We start from the raw sequence: 27508 nt of genomic DNA on the forward strand, positions 1-27508 counted from the left end.
GAAAAAAAAAATCAAACTGGGATCCATTCTTACTCACACGAACAAAAATAAACAGCCCTCCTTCATGTACATGAATGCAGAGTGTGTTCCTGCGAATTTCCAATGGAAGCTTTGGAATTAACAGCAGTGTGTGTATGGAGTCATCAATGGCTCTGGTACTTGTACCAATATACAAAATTTACATATTGCCACCAACTTGGCTGTCTGCAACCTCCACCTTTCATTTTACCTTGTAATAATTATCAAAACAATGGAAAAAATACAGGGAAGAAAAACAAGAGAAAAATCTATGAATAAGACAGTGAGGAAGCTGATGGGCTTGCCTGGGCCGGAGTCGATGGCCCAGCAAATTTTCGCCTCCTTGACTTTGTTGGTAATCTTTTTCTGTTTGTTTTCTTAGCTCTTCTTATGTTCTTTTCTTCCATGTGCTCTAGAGCCCGTCGGTTGTGAGCTCTCTCTCTCTTTAATAAATTATCATTATTTCAAGATAAAAAAGACTGAAACTCATGGATGGGGGAATTGGCTTCATGTTAGTAACAAATAGTGGATTAGCGAAAACTAGTTCATGAATTTCCGGCAATTTGGAGCTTTACAAAGACACAGGACTTTTGATTCATCACCTTCGTCGGGATCAAATAAGTAATCATACCTGTTAAAACAGAAAGGATGAATAAGGTCTACATGGGCATGTAATATATTTACTAAGCAAATGTAAGAAATCGCAAAGGAGAAATCAAATGATAATCCATATTCCATAACATAGAACATTTAAGAAATCACAAACAAGCTACTAGGATTTACGTTAACTCGTTGCCAGCAGAAACATTTGTCTTGGCAATAAGTACAATCCGGCTCTCTTCACCACCCACGCTCATGATCCTTGCATAGCAGTTCGGCATGCACTATGACAGGCCAACAAAAATATAAAAAACATATCTACCAAAATCGAAGGAGCTCAGAAATACTAGGCAAGCAAAACCAAAAAATCTTCAAACTTTGTAGAAAGAACGGTGAAATTTGAATATTGGCAACTTACAGAATGGTTGATTAAACGCGCAATATTCCCTTTCTCAGTGGCATCGACCACTACTTCTTCACTGATCTTAAACAGCTGTGGATGAAAGATTCAATAGTTTTCAATGTTAGGAACAGAAATTTGAAAATTTATAGATTGCTAATTCTGTATAGATTGCTGATCTTTATGCTGAAAATTTATCCCCCAAATTTTTTTTTATACCTTTTCAAGAAATTAAACCATTTATTTAATAAAAGCCAAAGTTCCAGTAGAGGAGTGAATTTATTTATATAAATGACTACCAAAAAATTTAAAGAAATATAATAATAGATATAATTGGGTCGTATATTTCCACTCATTATTACAAATGCCTTCTCTACAACCAAGTACATTATATTTCCATGAATTTTTAATTATATAAATTTATTTCAAGTTTTATTATTTTATTCCTATATTTTAAATTGAGCTGAGCCCTAATGTTAATGAGTGCCTGTGCTGGAGCTCAGGTCAATCTAGCCAGAGAGTTTTTAAATATAATAATTATTTCAGGTTTGGCAACAATACTCACCATACAAATATAATAATTATTTCAGGTTTGGCAACAATACCCAACCATACAAATGGGAAGAACATAAAATGTGTGTGTGTGTGTGTGTGCGAGAGAGAGAGAGAGAGACAGAGAGAGAGAGAGAGAGAGAGAGAGAGAGAGAGAGAGAGAGAGAGACTCACATAGCAGTCTTTGCCTTCCAAATGGTAGTGTGCTTCCCTCAGGTCTGCAACACTGCGCCTAACCTGTTCACCACGATATTCAAGAACCTGCATGCATGTATAGAGATTTTATGTCAAAAAAAGAACATGAAGGGGTTTGATTCCATTTATGAAAAAGCAAGAAGAGTGTTTCTGACAAAGAAAGTTTTTCTGACAAAGCTAGACTACATTAATGTCAGATATCCAGTCTACCAATAAAACAATCTAAACACAGACAAAGACAGAGACACAGATGCACGCACACACAAACATGAATGTGTACACACAAACGAGAGATGCCATTCTGTTAGATATTTTATGTTGTATTATAAAGGGTACGTTTGAAATTCTTATACAATGAACATAATTTATAGTTATATTAGATAGGGCAAATTAGTTATTTTCTTCAAGATTTCAGGTTTTGGTTCGGTATGCATTTCTCGATTTTGATTGAAAATTTTGGTGGAAATCCTCTGAAGTGATGAAAACATACAGAAATGTATACAAATGATATGGACATTTAAGATGAGATTTCAGAAAGTGCTACATTAAAGAACAAATACACACTCAAACACCATCACATAAGTAAAAAAATCACTCATAATGGTTTAACAATATCTAACACCTAGTGGCATGCATTGTTGCATGTCTAATAGTCTAATAATTCATAATACATAAATATTTATCTCCCATTTCATAGATTACAAATAGACCAAATTACAAATGTAATATATATATATATATATATATATATATATATATATATATATATATATATATATATACACATCCCATTTCACATGCAGTTCATAATAATATAATTATTTAACATATGCTGGTATAGTATACCACTAATACACTTAAGGTTTGGTTACGCTCTGTGTTTCGGTTTCAGTATGCATTTCGGTAGTAATAAAAATGGAAACATTTCGATCGTTTCATGTGGTTTAGATGGAAGTTTAAAACTATGATTTTCTCACATTCTTTGTGATTTTTTAACCCAAAAGTTTTAATGGTAAACACTTTGATTGTTATCTAATTATTTGTAATTTTACATGTATAATCAACCCAAACCTAGATTATTAAGGATTTGAACTAACTCAGCCCAATTTACCACCTTGAAAATTCAAGGAGTGAAACAACTTAAGAAGTAATCTAAAGCCTCAATTAACACCTTTCCTATTTGACTTCAACATTGTTCAGACATGGAGTCGTATTACTAAAATTAATGGTTTTTTTTAATTAGGACAAAGTATTTATCTCCAAAAAAGAAGAAAACTAGAAAGCAGAACAAGGAGATCCTGCAAGAGCTAATAAACATCGATAATAAAGGTACAACCACTCCCACAAAAGCTAGGAAATCCCATCCGAAATTACGAACACCAGGACTAGGACACCCTCTCCAACGAGCTCATCTGCTCACTCATTGCCTGACCGCCAAACATGGTAAAAAGTGACCGCTCAGAAAAATGATTCGCAAACTCATCAATCAAATCCATGAATATACAGGGTACTCTATCATGGTGTCGTGGCCACTAAATGAAGTTATTGGAGTCTCCCACAATTATCAGAATCAACAATAATATAGCTGACTCTGAATTCTTGATCTAGGGCGGATAAATGCTGAATCCACGAGCCTAGATGATATTACATTTTTACCTCATTTAGGTGATATGTCAAGGGATACCATCTAAAGGCAAATATAATATGAATGAAAGGCAAATATACCCTCAGCTACATGAGCAATGTGACTCAGGTCTCCCATTCTCAAAGTACGGCTAAAATACCCTACATCTCAACACTCTCTCCCTCAAATTGGTGCAAAGCTATCAACTAATTAAGTGTATGGTGCTTGATTAACACACAAGATTTTAAATAAGCTAACAAAATACCGACATATTCTGACTTGATTAAGAAAATGATCAATATGCTGCTAAAATGTTGACATGTGAAAAGAAATGGATTTTGTATGATGCTTATCAAGATTATCAAACAAAAGAGTAAAAGTAGTGTCGTTAGAGACAACCATATAATTTTGAAGAGTCTCGTTAGAGACAACAATATAGTTTTGAAGAGTACCATCTCTCCTTCTTGAATTTTCCTACGAGCAAATAGGCCCCATCCATGTATTCCAGATCTACCAAAGCAAACCCGCCTATGTTCGGTTATCTGGATGTGTGAATAAACATGTACAATGATGAGTATAGAATCAAAAGATTAATTAGTAAGAACGCGGTAATAAAACACTAAAGGGGTAAATCATTTGCCTGTAAGTACTTTAGTCGTTCCCTAAACGTAGAAAAGGATTTGGGATCCTTTTCTTCCTGTTGAAATAACAAGCATGCACCTTTCAGGATCCATATAAAAGAATAAGAGAAAACGATGAAACAACCCATATAATATAATAGAACAGAAAATTACCCTAAACAAATTCAAGCTTTCAATAGCATCTAAAGAATGATGGCACGGCCCATTTATTATGTGAGCAGTTGCCTCCTCTCCCATTCTCTAGCAAGCAGAAAAAATGAAAATAAGAAGATACAGAGAGATCTGAATGATGATGCTATTAAGAAACATAGAAAATATTAATCCTAAAAAAATAAAAAGATGAAGAATTAAGATAATCTATAAAGAAGACAGGAGTAGTTTCTTTTGGGCATCCATTCTATAACTTTCATATTTTTAACATCCCAGTTAAATGAAACACAAAATGCAGAACATTACACAAAAAAAGAAAATGAGTAGTTTCTTTTGTATCCAGCCTATAATTTTCATATTTTTCTATGTCACAAATATCTCCGATATTTTCAACTTATAGTGGTTTTTTTTTTTAAAAGTTGACATATTTCATTAATATTAAAATAGCAATCGAGACCAGTAGTCCCATCCTGCGTTACAAAATATTAATGCGGACTGGGTCGACATGCCGGCACCAGGCCAAAAGATAAGAGAAGCATTGCCATTGGTTTATAATCATCCCTGCATTTACACAAAAAATTGTATTCTTTGCATCATCTTCCGACCACCAAGTATGTACCACCTATGTGAGATATGCCAGCACTCACTAGCTGGCCAACAGCCTAGATCCTTGAAAGCATCGACTGGCAAGACTGGGGATATAAATGGAATTGCCCCCTTTGAGTTCCACGCCTCCAAACTCTTGCCCCCCCGCCCCCCCCCCAAAAAAAAAAAAAAAAAGAAAAGAAAAAGAACAACCTAACGGAGCAATAGAAAATCTCTAAGGCAACCGCAAACATAAACTAAATTCTGGGTATGTAGCCTGTCAGTACTGTTCAGTAAAGTCCTAGGGGAAGCATTCTTCCAATCCTTAAGCCCGAAAGTGGAACCTTTGATTTACATGACATCTCCAGAAGCCATTAAATCCACCCTAAACTATCATAATGACAATCCAGTCTCGCTTTGTTGGAATCATATTTTCGTTATTTTCTACTAACTCCTCCTCTCAATTTCATATTTCCCAATCCTCTCTACACCATTCCTCCTCCTTTTCCTCTAATCCTTCCCTTGTTCTCTCCTTCTCTTCTTAATCCTTCACAATTTTGGTTGATTCATCCACCTTTTCTCTATCTATTCTATCTTCGAGGATTCTAGATTGCTATCCGAAGAACATCTCCCAAGTCTTATCAAGATTCTCCTGATAGGAGAACCCAAGTACATCTCCCATTTCTAAGAAATTGTTAAACCTCTCCATTTCGAGATGTCCAGGAACGTCACCGGTTGGCGATAATGAAAGGCCTTTACCCTTATAACTATCAATTTATAGTGTTTTTATCGCAACATTTTGATAAAACGACAAAATCCCGAAATAATCCCGAGATTTTAAAAATATGGCGATATTTTCATTTTTATCATAAAATATCACAATAATATCACGATATTATCCTGATATTTTTACAATATTTTATATTATATATATTTTCTTAATATTTATATATTTCTTAAATAATTTTATTATTATCATTTTTTTCCCAATATAAACCTGAAAAAAAAATATTTTAATATATCTCGAGATTTTCCCTTACCGAGAAAATCCCGAGAATGATGTTTGTGACATAGATATTTTTAACACCCCAGGTAAATGAAACACAATGCGTGGAACATTACCCAAAAACAAAAATCCACTCTCCTTGCTCGAATTGATGCCAGTAAATCACCCATGAGATGATGAGGGAACCATCATAATAGAGAACTTCTAAGATTGCTATCATCAAATTTAAAACTATTTGCAGGATATTAAGTCCAACTTCAGACTTTCAGGATGCTTTCTCCATTTTCCAAAATTTATTGGGTTTTCTACAGTTTCTTTCAATTTAAAGCATTCAGAAAATGTAGAGAATTTTGTTAACTTGAACTGGAAGAGTAAAGAATTCACAAAATGTTAACATTGACATATGAAGACAGCAAGATGCAATCGACGAATAAGATTGAAAGATAAAAAAAAGAAACACCAGTAATACTTGCACAAACAGAGACTTTACTCTGATGACACACTAATGCTTTATATATTGTATACCTTTTTTTCAAACTTCTTAAAGATTCGGCACCTCGCAGCAAATGATAACTCAGGCTCAAACTGTTGAATTTGCAAGTCTGAATCTGGTGGAGCCTCCGTTCTATTGGATGCAATTAACCTTGACCCGGTCGACTTTTCCTTAGTTTGGAGCAAGGTTTTGGTAGAGAAAACATCTAGAGGTGTCTGTATGACCAAACCAGTATCTGGGTTTGGAGCGCTGCACGGAAGATGAAAACATTAAAAAAGAAAGCAGGGATCATTACATCGGGAAATTTCAGGTCCTCTAGCCACTCCCACTAAAGAGATAGATATGACCAAGTTACGAACAAGGGGTGGTTCGCATATCATGTTAGGGGTATCCATCATTCTCACAAACCCAAAAACAGAGTCCAACCACCGGTGGGTAACAGAACGCACTCCCTTGCTTGATATTGGCACTCATCTATTTATTTTATACTTCTCAGATTGGCTGTTGATAGATTGTTGAGAAGTAGACCAGTCAATGAGAAAGTGTAATTAAAGAGGGGTGATAATACAAAAACAAGAGTGAGTGTAAATATATAATGTTGAAGATAGAGAGGTTATAAATCAGAGCATTTTAGCTTTCTATAAAAATCTGCATTTGAGCAATGGAGGTTGGAGGACAAAGCTAGAAGGTGTGAAATTCAAAGAGAGTTCTAGGGAGTCTGCGGTTTTGTTGGAGAAAGAGTTTGAGGGAAAAGTTCAGGATGCCATCTTCGATATGGATGGAGAGAAAAAGCTCCCGGCCTTACAGCCCTGACGGACACTTATAACCCATATTCCAAAAATTGATGGAGCTAGGAAAGTTCAAGGACTTTAAAGTTTAGACCACCCATAATCTAGGTAGGAAGTTCGTTTAAAATAATTGCAAAATCTCTAGAATGAAGATCATGGGTGATGGAATAGGTTATTTCACTGTTTCAAGGTGCTTTTGTGAGTGGAGGGTACATTTTGGATGGCGTTATAATTGCTAATGGATGTCTCGACTCATAGAGAAAGAAAGGAAGCAAGGTATGATTTTCATGATTGGCATAGACAAGCCAGTGATAATGTTGAGTGAAAGTTTGTTGATCACATGCGTGGAAGGATGAGATTTGGAATTAAGAAGCAATCTTGCATTTCCTCTCCCATATTTTCCATCATTTTGAATGGATGCCCAGAAGGTTTTTTCGAGAGTTCTGGGGGCTTATGGCAGGGAGATCCCTTATCCCATTTTTCCCCTCACAGTGGTTGGAGAACGTGGAAGTAGGATGTTATGAAGGGCAAAGAAAAAGGTTTTCTTGAAGGGGTTCGGATGCACTAGGTTGGGTCTTTTTCCCATCTTGAATTTGTTGACGATACACTAGTCTTTTATGGGGCGGAATATAATCAAATCAGAAATATGGAAATGATTCCTCGGTGGATGGAAGTTGTGACACGGTTGAGGATTAACTCCAACAAAAGCACTTTGGCTGGGGGCAATGTAGAAGATCGTGTTGATAAAATGGCTATGATCTTAGATTTTGGGAAGGACTATTATTTATCCTGGTCTCCTACTGGGGTTGTATGTTCTTTCTAGGAGACTTTGGAATTATATAGTTGAAAGGATGGAGCGTAAGCTTGCAAAGTGAAAGAATTCTTACTTATCCTTCACTAGAATAATTGCATTAAAATAGATGGCATTACCAAAGCGTCCGATCTATTTATGTTTCCATTTAAAATTCCTAAGGCGGTAGTGAATCATATCGAAATGCTACAAAGGAATTTCTCATAGGAAGGTAAGGTTGAGAAGAAAAGATTGAAGCACTTTGTTCGTTGGTATAAAGTTTTTAGTGCGAAGGAAAATACCGGCTTCATGCTTGGACACCTTGCTAAGCGTAATTCTGCATAGAGAAATGGTTGTGGTGTTGCTATGAGGAGAGGAAAGCTCTTTCGTGAAAAATCATAACGGGAAAGTATGGAGAGGGTTAGGTAGGAAATGAGAAAGTGTAAAGAGTTAAAGGGAGTCGAAACGGGAATTGAAGGCTTCCGGAATGGGCAGAAGCGGGAATCGTGAAGTCGCCAGAGAGTCACCAGAGAGTCGCCGAGAATCATTGGGAACTTGGGAATCGCCAAGGAATCTCTGAGGAATTGCCTAAAAATCGCCTTTCACATAACATTAAACCGCGGTTCCCAAAAGTGGGAATTGCGTTTCCAGATAATCATAAACCGTGATTCCCAAAAGTGGGAATTGGGTTTCCGGCGAATCCGAACCGGGATTCCCAGTTTTTTGGGATTCGAGAAGATTCCCGTTTCAGATTCGCGAACCGGGGAACCGCGGTTTCCCACTCTCGGGGAAGAATCCTGCTTCCTTGGTCTTAGGGTGGGGACTAGGTATAAGATTGGGGCATGAAACGTAGTTAGGGGTTACCATTCAAAAAAACTGAGTTAGGAGTTGTGTCATCATATTATGAAAGGCTGGATGGGAGGGTTGTTTAGGGGTGGGTTTTCTATTGTAACCTAAAAAATGAGTTTGACCGTCTTCTTCTTCTTTCTTTGCTGGGAAGTTGTTTTATTTCTCTCTCTCTCTCTCTCTCTCTCTCTCTCTCTCACACACACACACACACACACACACACGCATGCACATAAGAGGGGAAATTTGGCTTGTGATAAAGAGAGATAAAAAGTTACTTGTGAAAAGAGCAATATGAAACCATTTTTGTTATTTGTCTCCCATTTCTCTCCAAGCAGCGCAACTGCAATTCGACAAGTATAATATAAGTATATCCATGTAAAAGCAAATAATTTTGTCAAATCAGACTAAGAATTACGGGATTTCCATGTTTTTAGGTCATCTTACAGTGAGGGGGAAAGATGTATATTTTAAAAGCAAAGAAGAAACCACGCAATTAGATGATGCTTACAGATCTGCGAGAGAATTATCTCCATAATCTGATATCAGATCAGAAACTAAAAAACAGAGAATGTAACATGAACATGATAGAAGCAAGAAATAAAAAAGACAACTAATGTTGTAACTTTTGGATAATAATGAATTCATATAGTCATGAAATTCGCTTGAAAACTCCCTTCAAGAAAAAAAAAAAACAGTGATTTGAACATTTGAAAGATATTTATCCTGCCTAGGGTTCTTGAATGTTGAAATGGGATCCAGCTAAAGTGTTAAATTTTCTGTTAAAAAAGAGTGCCATAAAGTTGTGCGTTTTGTGTGACACCCCCTATCACAAAGGCATACCAATATTGTCTCTCTAGTGAGTCCAATCTTGGATCTCCAATAAAAGTGAACATTTGAAATGAAAGTGGACAACATTTAATATTCAACACCGTTGGTTCTACAGCTTGTATCATCTTACTAGCTAGCACTATTTCATTATGTCCATCAACAGTGAAGCCCATCAAATCGTGGGTTCTTGGTTGTTTGCACGTGTGCCTCATCAAGGGAAGTGGGCTAGAAATGTGTCTTGTGCACCAAAGAGTTCAGTCTTAGGTCTATAGTTAGTAGTAACACAACCTTCCATTAACAACAAGTCTTTTATTTATTTATTGCAGACACTTCTTTGTATTGGTATGGACACTTTTGGGGAAAAATTGATGCAGGAAAGTATATAACTTAATCTGAATGTGAATGAAGAAACCAGGAAACTAGACAAAAAAATCATTTCCATACAGCCATCTGTTAATCTGAATGTGAAATGGAGAAAGTAAATAACTTAATGATGAAGGTAAATACCTAGATAAAAACTTTTATCAGTACGGCCCTCTTTGGATTGCAAGAAAAATATTTATTGGAAAACTTTTTCTTGAGAAATTTTTTTCTTCCCACAATTTTGAGGTAAATAGTATTATTATGGTTAAGTTAGAGGGATATCATCATAAATCGAAGTTCCCTCAACTCAACGCAACTAAGCCTTTGTCCCAAACTAGTTGGGAAATCGAAGTTCCCTCTAAATAAAAAAATAAATAAGATTGGTTCAAGTTATCTTTTTTCATGTGTAAAAAGGGTTTTGCTAGCGTCCATCACAGAAGGCATTTCGTAGATGGTCTGTTGCATGTGAGAGCAGCCAGCTCATGAATGAAGACAAATCTGCCAAAAAGTGAGCCTTGGTGGCTACTCTCACATGCAACAGACCAACCGTGAAATGCCTTATGCAATGGACGCTACCAAATCCCGTGTAAAAAATTAGGAAATTTTTGAAATAATTCTCTTTTCCAAGCTTTTCTAGAAAATTCTTGCAATCCAAACAGGGTCTAAGAGAAAGAAAATGAACAGCTTCTCCTCGAATTAAAAATATTGTATTCCCAGGATTAAAAAAAACAGTATCGCTTTATTACATCAAGAAAAGAGAGATATAAAAGGGTGATGTTGGCAAGAAGACATTGGTTACTATGCACACTATCATCATAAATGAGTATACTTGGTAACTTACCTCCATACGGTATCCCGCCCGTGATGCACACATTGCATGATAATAAGTAGAACACTTGCAACATTGTGTGCAGGAACCATGCATCTGGTTGCAAATCACGCAAACCTAAATGCCCATGGAAAACAAACCACCACTTAAATTGCATTCATAGAGTAATCATAATTTCATAATTCCAAACGAAACAGTAAAAGAACCCCACAATGCCAGCAAAATTAACAAATTAGTCCACAATAAAACATATAGCCCCAGGTGAAATTAGAAATAACACACATTGCATCTACAATCTTTTGTGGCTAATGCTAGAATTGCTATCCTAACAAAGCTTTAGTAGATTGAGAAGATGTTCTATTAAGATATACTAATATAATTACAACCTTTACAAAAGATTTTGATGGAATTTTCAAGATGCCGACTGCAGGCTCCATCTTTTCATCACTTGAGAAAGAAACTTCGGGTTGAAACCAAGCACATGTGACATGAACCCACAATGCCTCGACATCTGATGGCTTCAGAGCACCCCCTAAAGCATAAAAGATGAACATTTATATCAACAAAAACCGACATAAGAGAAGAGAAGTCTTTCAAACCTGATCATTAAAACAGCCACACATGCAAAAGACAAGTGGGAATCTCAATCAGAGTATTAACTTGAAAGCAAACTCGTTGAACTGTTTTGGTTTCAGCACAATACTAAAAGATTTCAGTGTTCTGAATATAAGGATGAAATAGAAATTAATCATGGATTTAAATTTTGGTTTCGATCCCTGCCAAAACCGATTTTTTTTTGCAAATTTCGGTCAAAATGACCTAATTTCAGCCCGAAATTGAAACCGAAACCGAAATGTATATGATTTCGGACCCAACCGAAATCTGAAATTTTGGATTTCGGAAGAAATTTAAAACAATGAAATTATTTACAGAAAAAACAAGAGTCTCTCAAACAAGACACTAGGAAAAAGTGGCAAGTATCATATAAATCTCAAAAACCTGCCTCTGACAGGGCAAAGGCAACACTCCTTGACATCAGATGTTTCACATGCCCTGCAAACCCAAGAAGTAAAATCAGGTATGTGTCTCGCCCCATAGCATTCCTGGTGGACCGCTATTTGACATCTGGAACAAATATTAATTAATTAGAGACATATCTTATAATGCTTCCGATATAAAACTAATAATCCAGAATAACCTCCTAGTTATAGATAAAATTTGTTTTGGCCTCCAAAGACAAACTAGCCAAGTAAGGAAAGGGTCCAATGGATGATATAGAAATACCTGTTGCAGATGACAATTTTATTGTAATCCCAATCTTCAACCCATCTGCATATCGCACATCGTTCTGTTGTCCATTTCGTATACACGGGATCGTACTTCTCTGTCATGATGAAATCACAAACATGTCAGTTTGTTCAATTGTGGGAGTATGCAGTATACCTATGTCACAAATATCTCTGATATTTTCAAAATGTGAAAATATCGCATTTTTATCGCGACATTTTGATAAGACGACAAAATCCCAAAATAATTCCTAGAATTTAAATATATAGTGATATTTTCATTTTTATCATAAAATATCACGATATTATCCCGACATTTTTATGATAATTTTTATTTTATAATTTTTATTAAATTTTATATATTTATATATTTTTTAAATAGTTTTATTTTATCATTTTTTCCAGAAATAAACCCGAATTTTTTTTAAAAATAATATATCCCGAGATTTTCCCTTGCCGAGAAATTCCTGAGAACGATAGCTGTGACATAGACGTATACTACATTCTTAGAGGTTAACCTTGCAAGAAAGCTTTACAATATGAAAACCTCGCAAAAAAGCAAGCAACTTTTGCTTCCGTAGCTTTAAAGGAGGCTCAAAGGAATTTCCAGAAAGAAGGCTGGGATCATGGTATCTTGAGATCTGCAACACCGGCAAAGTTAAAAATTAATTGAAACAAGAAAATGTAAAGGAACAAAAATCTTATAAGGCAAAAGATTCAAAAAAAGTCTCTACTTGACATAAGCCATGCCATTTGCTGACTCAAGACAATTATGCTGATGGTGGGGAAACAGTGATATAAAATCAACTGACTCAAGCAAAGTCTCATCATAAAACCTTGCACGTTAGGCTCCAAATCAGGAGGCCAATTGCCGAATTGCTAAACTTCTTTCAGTTAAACTCAAGATCAAAACTTTCAGAAATTTAGGTAACCCAAATGACCATATTGGATCTACTCACCCATTTCGGAAAAAAAAAATGGACCAACCACAAAGTGAGAACCTAATGAAAAACAAAAAAACAAAAAAAATGTAAAAAAAGATAAAAGTAGGCACATATAATATATATCGGAATTGATATATCGACACCCCTTTGCTTGTCTTTTGCTGAAAATATGGTTGGAGAAGGAGAAACCAAAAAGACATAATCAGAAGGACCTGACTTCAGCAGCCTCATCCTCTTAGTGGACATTGCATGCATGGAGGAATCAGAGAGAGAAGCAAAGACACAAACTATGGAGGCCTCAAAGAGAGAAGAAGCTATGGAGAAGATAAAGAAGAAGAAAACGTGTCACTGGCCCTACAAGAAACTTCCTACCAAGAACACGGGTCTCCGCAGTTGGATCGAAGCGCTGGTACGCAAGCAGAATTTTACTAAAATTTCTTTTGTAGGAGAAAAAAAACTTTACATGTCGGACGTCAAAAAGAATCAGAACCGGCTCTTTCTTCCGAGACAAGATATTCAAGAAATCGTGTTGCCGATGATGGAGAACGAAGACCGTGTTCGGGTTCATCGTGATTGAGACAGGAAGTTTTTCCATAATGACATTTTTTTATCTAAGTGATTGATCAATGGCTTAGGATCATCCATCAAGATCAGACAACATGCAATAATTCACCAAAAAAGGGACCCATCACCATAAATTACTACGTGTAATGTGAGCCATATTTGTTTAATAATGAAAAAAAAAAGGAAAAAAGGGAAAACTCAAGTGGTAAGCAGAATTTATATCATTGCCAAGAAAAAAAACATATGAGAGGAACGTGAGGATAAGATTAGTTGGGAGGGATGATACTAAACCATTCAAACGTGGGCCCACCTTGAAATAACAAACCCAAACTGTTTATATACATGGACTTTATAATCCAGGATTTTACAAGCTAAAATCTCGATTTTATAAGCTATAACCTGTATTTTAGGGGCTATTTGAAATTTGAATACATGAATTTTATAAAACCTGGAATTTATAATCCAGGATTGTAAAATCAAGGTTTCAAATTTGTAGCTTGTAAAACCAAAGAGGATTATAAAATCCACGTATCCAAATCGACTCAAAATAAATACTCCCCTCAGGAAAATCCGAACTACATGAATAAGAAGCCTGAATTTCAGGCAATTGATTTTTCGATCTTTCAATTTTAATTTTCAAACGGATTAGAACAACAAAAAGGAGATTTTTTGCATACATGGCAAATTCTCATTGGTGGGCTTTCTGATTTGTTTTAGATACATATACTAGCTGCCTATTCGAACAGATTAGAAAAAATGGAGATTAATGTAAGAACATATGCCGTTAGGAAAATAACAAAAAGAAGATTTTTTTGCACACGTGGCAAACTCTCATTGTTAAGCTTTCCGATTTGTTTTAGAAACATATAATACTTGCCTTTTTCAAATTCCTTTTCCCAATCGAAAACTAACTCTATAACCTAGTCGAACTCAATTTCTTTTAAAATGGAAATTTCTATCTATAAATATATATGCAGTACTAACTTCATACATCCTCCTATTTCTACAATTCGTTTTCTTTCATTTTCACTCCCTTTAACAGCCTCCTTCTGCCATTGAACTCCCCTCATAAGTTTTTCTACCTCACAATGACAAGACTTGTGATATTAAAAAGGAAAAGAAGTGAAGATAAAGAAAATATGGTTGGAGAAGGAGAAATCAACAAGACAAAATCAGAAGGACCGGACTTCAGCAGCCTCATGCTCTTAGTGGACGTTGCATGCATGGAGGAATTAGACACAAGCTATGGAGGCCTCAAAGAGAGAAGAAGCTATGGAAAAGGTAAAGAAGAAGAAAACGTATCATTGGCCCTACAAGAAACTTCCTACCAGGAACACGGATCTCCGCGGTTGGATCGAAGCGCTTTTACGTAAGTAGAATTTTACTAGAATCTCTTTTGTGCTAGAGAAAAAGATTTACAAGACAGACCTCTCCCGCATCATTGCCGGCTCTTGCTTCCGATACCAAAGATTCAACAAATCGTGTTGCCGATGATGGAGAACGAAGACCGTATTCAGGTTCATAAGCATAAGGACGGTGTTAATGTCATTGTGTTGGATCCGATGGGCCGGGAGTGTGCTCTTACATTTAGATATTGGCGCAGTGGTAGGACCTACGTCTTGACTGGCAACGGCAATTGGAGTAGACTGGTAGAGGAGAACGGATTTGTGGAACAGCGAAATACCATCCGCATATCGGCCTTTCTTGTTAACAATAAATTGGGTTTCGCTATCGGAGTTCGAAGAACTGATGAAAATTAACGGATGTGGGTGCATTCCTTTATTCTTTTATTCTTTTTTGGTAGAGACATTCATTGTAAGACTTTTGATTATTGAATACAATTTGGATTTTTTTTGCTAAAAGAATAAAGCATGACTTATAAGAGAGCCCTCCAAAGATTCACACTTCTCCATGGCATTCTGATATATATGCATATCTCTTTCACGACTCCTTTCTATTCATGGTAGCTAATGGTGACAGAATCATCGTCTACATTTAGGTTTTGTATGTTTTTCATGTATCTTCATAGCTTATAGACATTCCTATCTGTGATTTTAGGGGAGGAGAAAGGTCTCTTTCTCTGAGAAATTCTATGTTCGAAAGATGACCATCCTCAAAGAAATCCTAGCCCGTCCACGGGAAAAAAAAAAGCTCAATTGAAGCAAGTGGAGGTGCAACGTCTCAGATTCGGAGTGTTCTTCGGATCCTACTTTCCACATCTCGGTCACAATCCATTTCAAACCAGACCGTCCATCTGAGTGTCCAAGTAGATCCATTCTTTTTTTTCTTTTTTTGGTAGAAACATTGTAGGACTTTGGATTATTACATTCTTTTATTCTTTTGGTAGAATCAAGGTAAGACTTTCGATTATTTTTTTTGTTGAAAAAAAGTAAAGCATAGACTTATATCTTTTTCTACTACTTTCTTTTCATGGTCACTAATGGTGGTAGTATCATTTATATTTTATATTTGGCTTCTGTTCGGCAACATCCATCGTTTTCTGTATGTTTTTTTCCTCATAAGAAAAACTTATGAGGGGAGTTCAATGGCAGAAGGAGGTTGTTAAAGGGAGTGAAAATGAAAGAAAACGAATTGTAGAAATATGAGGATATGTATGAAGTTAGTAATGCATATATATTTATGGATAGAAGTTTCCATTTTTAAAGAAATTGAGTTCGACTGGGTATAGAGTTAGTTTTCGATTGGGAAAAGGAATCTGGAAAAGCCAATTGAAAAAGGCAAGTATTATATGTTTCTAAAACAAATCAGAAAGCCTAACAATGAGAGTTTGCCACGTGTGCAAAAAAATCTTCTTTTTGTTGATTTTCCTAACGGCATGTGTTCTTACATTAATCTCCATTCTTTCTAATCTGTTCGAAAAGGCAACTAGTATATGTTTCTAAAACAAATCAGAAAGCCCACCAATGAGAATTTGCCATGTGTGTAAAAAATCTCCTTTTTTGTTATTCTAATCTGTTTGAAAATTAAAATTGAAAGATCGAAAAATCAGTTGCCTGAAATTCAGGCTTCTTATTCATATAGTTCGGATTTTCCTGAGGGGAGTATTTATTTTGAGTCGGTTTGGATACATGGATATTATAATCCTCCTTGGTTTTACAAGCTACAACTTTGAAACCTTGATTTATAATCCTGGATTATAAAATCCAGGTTTTATAAAATTCATGTATTCAAACAGCCCCTAAAATACAGGTTAAAGCTTATAAAATCGAGATTTTAGCTTGTAAAATCCTGGATTATAAAATCCATGTATATAAACAGTTTGGGTTTGTTATTTCAAAGTGGGCCCACGTTTGGATGGTTTAGTATCATCCCTCCCAACTAATCTTATCCTCACGTTCCCCCTAATATGTTTTTTTTCTTGACAATGATCTAAATTCTGCTTACCACTTGAGTTTTCCCTTTCTCCTTATTTTTTTATTATTAAACAAATATGGCTCACGTTACACGTAGTAATTTATGGTGATGGGTCCCTTTTTTGGTGAATCATTGCCTGTTGTCTGATCTTGATAGATAATCCTAAGCCATTGATCAATCACTTAGATAAAAAAAATAACATTATTGAGAGATGGAAAAACTTCCTGTCTCAATCACGATGAACCCGAACACGGTCTTCGTTCTCCATCATCGGCAACACGATTTCTTGAATATCTTGTCTCGGAAGAAAGATCCGGTTCTTATTCTTTTTCACCTCCGACATGTAAACCTTTTTTTCTCCTACAAAAGAAATTCAAGTAAAATTCTGCTTGCATACAAGTGCTTCGATCCAACCGTGGAGATCCGTGTTCCTGGTAGGAAGTTTCTAGTAGGGCCACTAATACGTTTTCTTCTTTATCTTCTCCATAGCTTCTTCTCTCTTTGAGGCCTCCATAGCTTGTGTCTTTGCTTCTCTCTTTGATTCTTCCATGCATGCAACATCCACTGAGAGCATGAGGCTACTGAAGTCGGCTCCTTCTGATTTTGTCTTGTTGATTTCTCCTTCTCCAATCCACCTTACATAAGTAGCAGAAGGTCAAAGAAAAGAATAAGAAAACAAAGAGTATGTTGTCAGGAAAATAAAGAATTTCGGGGAAAAAAAAAAGGAAAAGCAAAAAACAGGTTTTGACAGACAAATAGATTTACTAATGATTTGGTAGCATGAAGCACAATTGGAGTAAACTATGATAAACTATGATGCCTTTAAGTGAAAGAAAACTAAAAATGAATTAAAATCAATAATGTATATCCTTCTCTGTGAAAAAATGGAGCTAGAAAAAATGGCATGTGGATATTTTAAAGCTATAATCCAGTAACTCACACCAAACACAAAAGTTCATAATTGAGGCTTATATAGGACTAATCCAACATTAAGGTAGGATGTTACTTGACGCTATATCCACAATTATGGCTATTAACAATTTATTACTTGGAGGTACTACAGAAAGAACAAAGCACATATTTTCATGCAAAAGAAAACTTAATCTAAATAAGAAGCAATGGAACTACTGAGATGCTCCATGAGGCAAAAATATAAAGGGGAAAATCAGCATTATAAAAAATGACGAAGATCCATTTCAAGTACAAACCCATTGTTCCAGTGATAGGATTGAATTTTTCACTTTAACACTAGTCTTCCAATTTTTCTGTTTGGAACCTGTGTGTCGCTCCCAATCGCTAAGTGTCCGCTTATCTGGCCCACAGGACTTGCACCCACATAAAACTCTGATACAGAAACATAATGAATATTAGTAGTATGAAATACTTTAACTGAAAGGCAAAGGAGTTGAATCTAATTTAGAAAAGCGTGGTAAAGAAGAGCCTCAAAAGTCAAGATCCAAATCAAAGCAATTTTCCTGAAATCGAGTAGACACCAGTGGTTCAATACAACTCAGAAAATGGGAAAAAATAAATGAAAAAGAGATTCAAGAAAGATAAGGAAAGACTTTCAAGACAAGACCAAGTCACTCAAGATTCACTTTGATCCTTCCCGAGTCTGTATGTAAATTAATGTACAGAAATTTCTTAATTGGGCTCAAGGTAGATCCTACCACCTATGCTCAATATCAGCATGTTTTTCTAGTCAAGCCAAGTTTTCTAAAGCCCCAGAGGAATTGATGCAGGAGAAGCCATCATTGTGGTGGGAAAGAAGCAGTAGCATCCATCTTTCTTTTATTTTCAGTGGGGTATTTCTTTTATTTTCGTTGAAGTGTTACAACTTAAATAGGTGGGGACCATCAACTTATATCATAGCTTAATAACTTGAGTCTTTCAAATAAGTTAAGTGGTGGTGACTATCATTTTAGTTAGCCTTTATGTAATTCACTTAAGAGTATGTCCCTTCCATGCCAGAACACACAAACAGGCCCTACAGAAAGCACCTCCTTGTTGCTTTTTGTTCTTAATTTTTCTATTTTCTTTTGGATTTCTTTTCCTTATTTCATTTATATCAGATCTAGTCCTGTGCTTTTGCTGTGTCAGTATATCTGCCCCACAACACTTCTATGTTAACAGGAACTGCGAGTTAAAAAAAAAAACTAAAAAAGAAGACTTTTTACAGCTTCAATAGCGTATCAATAAGTAACATATCCGCAGAAAGTAACAAAAAAACAGACTTAAAAATTCACATTCAGCAAATACTACGAAAGCAATCGTAGTCTATTGATGATGCCAAACGAACCATTCAGTTTATGTGTTAGAAATAGCATCAGTGCTAGATAAGAGCAAATGGTTATAAGAAGCTTCTGGTGCAAAAGACAAGAAATTTTACTAGAAAGGAACTGAGGACTGAAGAAAATATTGACCAATTATATCCACTCTTTCTCCATATACCTACAAATCTAGAAAATGTCGAAATGCTTACAAATGGAGAATCGGAAAGTAAGTCCCTTCCACGCCACAACACACAACAGTTATATTGTTTGGTCGTATGTATAGCCCGTCAACATTATTAGATCTGTTTTTTTTTTTTTTAAAAAAAACATAGCATCAGTAGTTTGAAAAAATAACTAAACAACTAACATATGGCATAGAATCATATGTACATATGTTAATTGGAAAGCTGTTCAAAACAAAACAAAGAGCATAAAAAAGTTAGCAGACGTACTTAATTTTTGGTTGCCTTTTCTCAGTATCTGATAATTCAAAATTAAATTTTGCCTTGCAATCGGGACAGAAATAATCAGTGTCCTTTAGATCCTTTGACATAAGAAAAGTACAGTCAGTAAAAATCTTCACACTCATCAAACAAATAAACATTTAGAGGTCATGTATTTATGAACATCAAGGATTATGATGATCATGAGACGATGTCAGAATAACATGAAGGTCAAACCTTGAAAACATTGTTGGAGATGTTGTCACACTCAGCGTGAACCCAAACTTTGCATCCATCACAGCGTACCTGTCAGTAAAGAAGTCCAAACAACAGCATCATAAATTGTACGGATTTTTTATATTTTTTTACTCTTGTAAATGGTAGTGAATTTTGATGAAAGAATAAATCAAAATTTACATTCATAGTGAATATTCTCACCCAATTCCCCCCATCAGAATGATGCCAAATCTTCTTGCATATGCCACAATATTGTTTTGATGATAACAACTGGAACCACAGTGCATTATGGGATCATGAACAGAAAAGTTCAAGTATGCAATTCATAAATAAAAACTTCAATAATAATGGTGGCACGCAAAAGATCTATTTGAAGTGCCCCGAGAGAATCAATGTCATACGAACCCTAGAGCAATGTTTACACAGGAACTGGCCTTTAGGAATAGAATCCTTCATTTTCCTTTTACTTTTGAGTCGAAATTCCAGAGAGCAGCAGTCACAGCGCTGAATGTCAGAGGGTTGTATCAATTTTTTCCCTTGATCCTGCAGAGAAGCCTAAATAAAAATTTATTTATAAAATTGAACAAGCTCAACTTTCATGTACCATGCCGTAGAACACTCTACTTGAATGGAGAATACAAGTTTGCAATAGAAAGATAAATGCAAGGCCATTCCCAATCATCTATTAGCCACATGATCATACGACCACCATTGGAGGATAAAAAAAAGAGCATGTAGTAACATAGAGAAAAATCTGGCTGAAAAGTTGAGATTCTATGCATGGTGCAGGCCAAGTAGCTTTTTTTTCTTTTTGAAATTAAGCAACAATCAGGCCAAGTAGCTATGTTCTTGTGAATTTCTAACAGTTCCAATAAAAACAAGAAGGGCCCAGAGAATTGAAGTTCAAGCAATTGTGTAAAAAATAATAGTCCAAAACCATGACAAATAAACATAGAAGCCCCAGCAATGAGATAATGTACATACAACTTTAAAAGCTACAAATAATAAGATAAACCAAGATAGGTGTCATTATAGCCTCATGTAGAAACTGCCAAACCTGTACAGGCATTTTCGTAATTACAATATTAGAATGACAATAACATATGGAACCTGTATTTACATGGGAAAGTGAATCAAAGAATATGTTAACAAAAAAAACACCATATTCAGTCTTCAATTTAGATCAACGACACGTTTTTCAAGGTTATTACACCAACCTTGTCCTCAAGAATGCCTAAAGAATGCTAATGAGTCTTAACATAAGTTTTACAAGAAGTGATGCTCCTACATTCTCTAAAGCATCAACATCGCCACTTGTATTCTAAGTAGGCTTAAAAACACTGAGTCTCTATCCACCAGAAGTTAAGAATGCCAAATGTCAGTGTCATAACGTCAGGCCATATTTTGGGACTGCACACACAACTCATCCCTCTTTTTTTCTTACCGTGATATTTGTTCTTATTATTTGGTTTCTTTGATTCATAGGAGCATAGTTTTAAAACTCCCCCACGTCATCGCAGACTCCCCTGAGTCGACTCCCTATGCCCTAACCCGTGTTCCACGTTTTGCCACTGCAGTCAGTGTTTTGCCCTACAGAGTTAATAAAAACTCCTTTGACTCTCCCGAGTTATGACTGCATCAACCAAGTACTTAGCCATGTCAACCACGTCCGCGCCGAGTTGACAAGGATTTTTCTTGCCGCATTTTTACCTGCATCCATGTTTTTAATTTTAAACACTGCATAGGAGACTACATTTGCACCAATTCACAAATACAGATCTCCTTGAGCAAGGATTGGATTATTTTGAGCATTGATACTCTGATTGACGAAATGGTGAGAGAAGAATGAAACTGTAAGAGAGAAATTTCGAAAGCTTTTTTATTTACAGGATAGCATGCAGCTGAGATGATTTATCTCTATCTGTTAAGGCCCTGTTCGTTTAAGATTATGACAACCGATTGTGAGTGCCAACCCAATTATTGGACTCAAATTACGCTTAAAGTTTATTCCAATAATCGGTTTGGTACTCACAATTGGTTATCATAATCTTAAACGAACAGGGACTAAGGTACTGCCTGGGAAGTGATGATTTCACTAGTTCGTGTTTGATGATTTCACTATTTCGTATTGATGTTACCTGGGGGCAGATTCCCTCGGTGCAAGTCTCACAATTTGATATGAAGGGTTGCACACCAATTATTAGAATAACAAATGATCCCTGGAGAGCAAGTTGGATTTTTATGTGTGACAGTTACTTGCAAAGCATGGAATGACAACATGTGAGATGGTCGGAGTCGGACACCTTTCAAGAGTAGTGCAAGGCTTTCCCTAAAAAAAGACCCAGTTACTTAACCACATAACATCTGAGAACTGACAGTGAGACCCAGTAAGAATGGTAAGAAGAGATGTAAGCCACGGGTAAATTAAAAAGATATTTTTTTTTGTTTTTAAAGACATAATTAGGAATAAGAATGTCCAATATGCCACTGAGACACATGAATGCAGCTTCCAAGATCCATAGCCATAATTGGGCACTCGGTAAAGGGAAGCAAAATCAAGCCATAAAACCTACTTTGGGTACTAGTTTATGGTTTATTTATTCTCATGTCAAAGAAACATGGGATAGATGAGATTCTTTTTGTGCTGTATCGCATCTGACCGTGGCTCACAATCCCCAGCCAGGCACCAAAGATAGATTACATTAATCCGCATTGCCATGTGTGCCAAGACCTATAGAAATCCTGATTCTACATCCAGATGTTCTCCAAAATAGAAAATGGCTGCTACAGTGAAGCGCAAATAAAAAATAAAAGAAACAGAATCTGTGTTGCATGGATTCGGATTTGTGTGTCGGGATCCAACATGGATTCGAGGTGTCAGATTCGGCAAACCCTAAAAAGTAGGATTCATGGATTAGGTAATTTTTATAAAGAGATTTGCTAGCCAACTTCACGGAAAGCCATTTCATGGCTGGCTTTTGCATTTGACAACAGCCATCTCAGATGAATTAGATGAGTAAGACAAAATCTGCCAAAAAGTCAACCTATGGGCTGTTCTCACATGCAAAAGCCAGCTGCAAAAAGGCTTTCCGCGAAATTGCCAAGCAAATCCCTTTTATAATATATATATATATATATATATATATATATATATATATATATGAGAGACATGGATAGGGCGTGACCACAAAATCAGCTCCATAGGATCATCCCAACCCTTCGATTTGTGGAGGTTAAAATGGATAGGTATAAACCTCCACAAATCTGTCCATTTTTAACCTCTACAAATCAAGGGTTAGGATGATCCTATGGAGCTGATTTTTTTGGCACACCCTATCAATGTCAGGGCCTATCAATTGAATGGTTTAGACCATCCAAAAAATGTGGGCCCCCTGTATTTTGTGCCGACGGAGTAGATATGTTATCAACTCTATAGAGTAGAAACATTATATATATATATATATATATATAGAGAGAGAGAGAGAGAGAGAGAGAGAGAGAAAATGATTGTGAGCTTGAAGCTCATATAGCTTATATGAGCTTGAGGGCCCAAACACATGGGTCCCACATTTTTTGTGGTGATCCAAACCATTCATTTGCAAGGCCCCATCATAGATAGGGTGTGTACCAAAAATCAGCTCCATTGGATCATCCTAACCCCTCCAAAAGCGGAGGGCAAAAATGGGCAAATTTGTGGCCAACGGTGTCTGTCCATTTTGCCCTCCACTTTTGGATGGGTTAGGATGATCCTATGGAGCTGATTTTTTATACACACCCTATCTATGTAAGGGCCTTTCAAATGAATGCTTTGGACCATCCTAACAATATGGGCCCACATGTGTTTGGGCCCTCAAGCTCATATAAGCTATATGAGCTTGAGCGCACCATCCTTATGGAGCGCTTGAGCTCTCAAACCCATGTAGCCCACATTGTTAGGATGATCCAAAGCATTCAATTGAAAGGCCCTTACATAGATAGGGTGTGTACAAAAAATCAGCTCCATAGGATCATCCTAACCCATCCATTTGTGGAGGTCAAAATGGACAGACCACAAATCTGCCCATTTTTGCCCTCCACTTTTGGAGGGGTTAGGATGATTCAATGGAGCTGATTTTTGGTACACACCCTATCTATGATAGGGCCTTGCAAATGAATGGTTTGGATCCTCACAGAAATTGTGGGACCCATGTGATTGGTGCGCTCAAGCGCACCATTTGATTGGTGCGCTCAAGCACACCAACACATTCCTCTATATATATATATATATATATATATGAGGAAACTGTTGGTGAGCTAGCTTGCCCAATCACATGGGGGCCCACTTTGTTAGGATGATCCAAAGCATTCATTTGAAAGTCCCTTACATAGATGGAGGGTGTACCAAAAATCAGCTCCATAGGATCATCCTAACCCTATATATATATAAGGGTCGAGACGTTAGGGTTTTTATTAAGAGTGTTGAAGAAGAAGGTGGGAGAGGGTCGATGTTCGAGGGGGGTGGCTCGAGGAGCTAGGGGCTGGGGTTTTTAATCTTTAATTAAGAAATGACGTGTCGTGCTTTTATTAAAAAAAAGTTCGGAAAATATACCGGATTTGCATTTTAAAAGAGACATCGGCTGAAAAAACATGATTCGTTCGAGACATGGCTAGGACAAGATTTTTGGAAGTGTCCCACAAGAATCCATGCCCGATTCGCGTGTCGAAACATGCCGACACGGATTCCGCATAAGGGGGCAAAGAATCGATACAACATAGAACAGAAGAAAGGGAATATATTCCGGTTCTCAAAAAATAAGAAATGATTGGGTTTTGAGGTAGCATGCCTGGTTCTGAGAGTGACATTCCTGATCCTGGTTTGACCCCGTGGCCTCTTGGAGCCCTCTAAGAACAGACCGATGACGAGCCTGTTCCCCAATTACGATCATCTCCTCCAGCTGTGGCCAAGCAAAACCATGCTCTGCTAGGAATGCCTCCTCTATAGCCATCCGAAAATCAATAGGCTTGCTCCTGTACAACTGAGTCTGGCCCTGAAACCTGAAAAAACAGGCATTTTACCAAAAACCCACATTAAAAAGCTCTCTTACTCATTTTTTGAGTGATATGCAATAGAAAAACACAAGAGTACACACCTGTCTAAATACTCTATAAATGGAAAAATCATCCCATGTTTCACCCACGCATAGTCCTGTCATCACCATTTAAAACACAGAATGCTACCATTTGAGAGAGGGAGAGAGAGGAGTAATAGGGGTTACTGATAAATCATTAATAAGCATTTGATTATCTGAAAAATTTTGGAAAAGAAAATTTGGACAAAAATTCTTGACTTTTCATTGATTACACATAAAAGGACGTAACTTGAACAACCATAGTTCCAGTTTTATTAACAGGGGCCTTCAATTTATAATGATATCCCTCTAAATAAGCCATATCATTTTCCTCTAAATCATCAGAATAAATAAATAAATCTATGGAAACAGATTCTGCATAACCTTAAAACACGGAATGCTACCATGAGAGAGAGAGAGAGAGAGAGAGAGATTTACCCTTTCTTTCCCATTTGCAGAGTGCCCAAAGAACATGACACAGATAGTTCCAGCAATGCAGGAATTTAAAACCGTTTCTGGAGCTTCCAAAATTGGATCAATTACAATTCCAGGCCACACAGGGAAACTTTTCCCCGATTTCGCCCAAACAATATCACCCAAAACAAACACCTCCAGACTATAGAAATCCTTTCTCTTTTCACCCCCTTCCTTCACCAATCTTTCTACAGCATTCCCACTAAAAATCTTCAGAGACTTCTCCACGTCATTAACAGATGTCAAAGAACTACGCGATACAGAACTTTTCTTTACCTCCAAGCTCCTCAACTCAGTATAAACCTCTTCTTTTTCTTCTTCATACAATGTACTGATTTTAGGATATCTACAGGTGAATTTCTCCTTCTTAAGTACTACTTTTGTGTTAGGAATATCCAATTTAGGTTTTTTGCAGCTGACTTTCGCAATTCTACACTGTTTCAATACATCTTGAGCATCCAAACTAGAGTCTAGGGCTTTTGTTTTTTGCTTGTCTTTCTTCAACGGCTGAAGAACAGAATCACTAAATCGAGAAGGGAGTACCCGAACACGTCCTCGAGACGTTCTCACGAGCGATGGCCGGAAAACCTCGCCGGAATCCTTCTCCGTCCGGTCATTCCGATCCATCTCGCCGCCACAGTAAGAGATTTCCGAAGACGAAGCGACGCTGCTGAAATCCTCGTGATTATCCCTCAATCCTCGCCTGAATCCATCGGAGGATAACTGAATTCTCTCCGCGGCTACTTCTCCGAGCAGATCGAGAGGAGAATAATTCTCTATCTTACGCTTCTTCGGATTTCTCAGATTCTCGCCATCTTTATAAATAGATTCTTCATTTTCGCACCGCTTCAAACTCAGCATTATAGGTTTATGATCCTGTTTGAAAATCATCTTGATGAGATTAAGGATAGGAAGAAAGAGATAAACCCTAACTTTCTCTCAGATAAGAAAACCCTAATTTTGGAGGTGGAAGGAACAATCTGAGGGAGAAAAAATGTACGGAAATTTTGCTGGTGTGGAGGGAATTGGAATTGGAACTGCGAATTACCGGCGTGTGGGAGTTTGGGGAAATTTGTCCTCTGCAAACTGGATCGAAGAACAGTGTATTTCCCGGGTATACACCATTAAAATAATATATATATATATATATATATATCTCGCTTTTCTTTTGTCTATCTCTGTTGTACTTTATTTTTGGCTCCAAAAAGCCGAAATCCAAATCCGAAAAGCTGGAGGCCGGGAGGGAAATATAACGTACAGGATATACGAATACAAAAGCCAGCGGCAAAACGGTTTAATTCAAAGGAATCATGGCAGGAATTTCAAGAGAAAAATTAGCCAAGATACTCCCAGAGAGCCCATATTGAGCATTTAGATCTCTTAAGCTTAGTGTTTGTGGCTCATATGTGCTGAGCCTTGGTTCGCTCATTCTCACATGTTTAGAGTTAGGGTTGGTTTTGTGGCTATATCGTATCATCTTTCTCTTTATTTAGTAAATCAGTAGGGGTCGCTGCCAAAACCCAGTGTGAAGCTTCTACTACTAAAGTCGTTATATGGATTCTGCTCGAATCTATTTTGGGGCTTCCAAAAGGTAACGTGGGATTGGCAGTGATTTCCACAATTCTGTTGTTGTATGATTGGGGGACACAAACAATGTGAGATATATGGCTAACATGGTGGTAGCATGTGGTCAAATTCAATATAAGAGGATGGAGAGGGTATTTTGCATTCCATCAATCCATACGGTTAATCTAGCACTATAAATAATGGAGAAACCTTGTTTTTGGTAGGTAAGCTGGGATTGAACCTCCAGTCTTTACCAATTGAGCTAGAGGTTCCACCCATAATGGAAAAAATTGGGTACCATAAATAATGGGAAAACTTAGGTGGTCACAAGGTTATTTAATACTTCATTAATAACCTTCTGAATAGCCATCTCAAATGAATTAAACAAATAAGACAATCTGCTCAAAAGTCAACCCATGTGGCTATTCTCACCTGCAAAAATGAGCTGCGAAATGGCTTTCCGAGAAATTGCCTAGCAAATTTCTATTTTTTTTAACTATTCAGCACCATATAAATGTCAATTTCTA

General features: G+C 36.6%; 1 protein-coding gene across 3 annotated transcripts; it reads right to left on the minus strand.

Annotated features, from left to right (window-relative positions):
- LOC143847564 (histone-lysine N-methyltransferase ATX4-like) lies at nt 1-26838 on the minus strand. Of its 3 annotated transcripts, none has more exons than XM_077356457.1 (23): nt 25380-26838; nt 24963-25018; nt 24657-24867; nt 20239-20388; nt 20035-20103; nt 19834-19902; nt 19606-19697; nt 19363-19455; nt 18089-18224; nt 12545-12638; nt 11996-12095; nt 11715-11764; nt 11098-11243; nt 10724-10828; nt 8967-9031; nt 6297-6513; nt 4184-4270; nt 4030-4086; nt 3842-3931; nt 1745-1831; nt 1037-1111; nt 802-902; nt 1-649 (listed from the first exon to the last, which is right to left on the minus strand). In XM_077356457.1, exons 1-23 carry the CDS (start codon nt 26304-26306, stop codon nt 559-561), a joined length of 3168 nt encoding a protein of 1055 aa, XP_077212572.1. In that variant the 5' UTR covers nt 26307-26838; the 3' UTR covers nt 1-558. The 3 variants fall into 3 exon arrangements, with proteins under 3 accessions (XP_077212572.1, XP_077212570.1, XP_077212571.1); XM_077356455.1 differs by having other exon boundaries at nt 11715-11836; nt 25380-26837; XM_077356456.1 differs by having other exon boundaries at nt 11715-11836; nt 20239-20376; nt 25380-26836.
- Between the last annotated feature and the right edge of the window lie 670 nt (nt 26839-27508).

This window comes from Tasmannia lanceolata, unplaced genomic scaffold (assembly GCF_043159265.1).
Source record: "Tasmannia lanceolata isolate RefF3 unplaced genomic scaffold, GAP_Taslan_0.1 ptg000015l, whole genome shotgun sequence".
Lineage (NCBI taxonomy): Eukaryota > Viridiplantae > Streptophyta > Magnoliopsida > Canellales > Winteraceae > Tasmannia > Tasmannia lanceolata.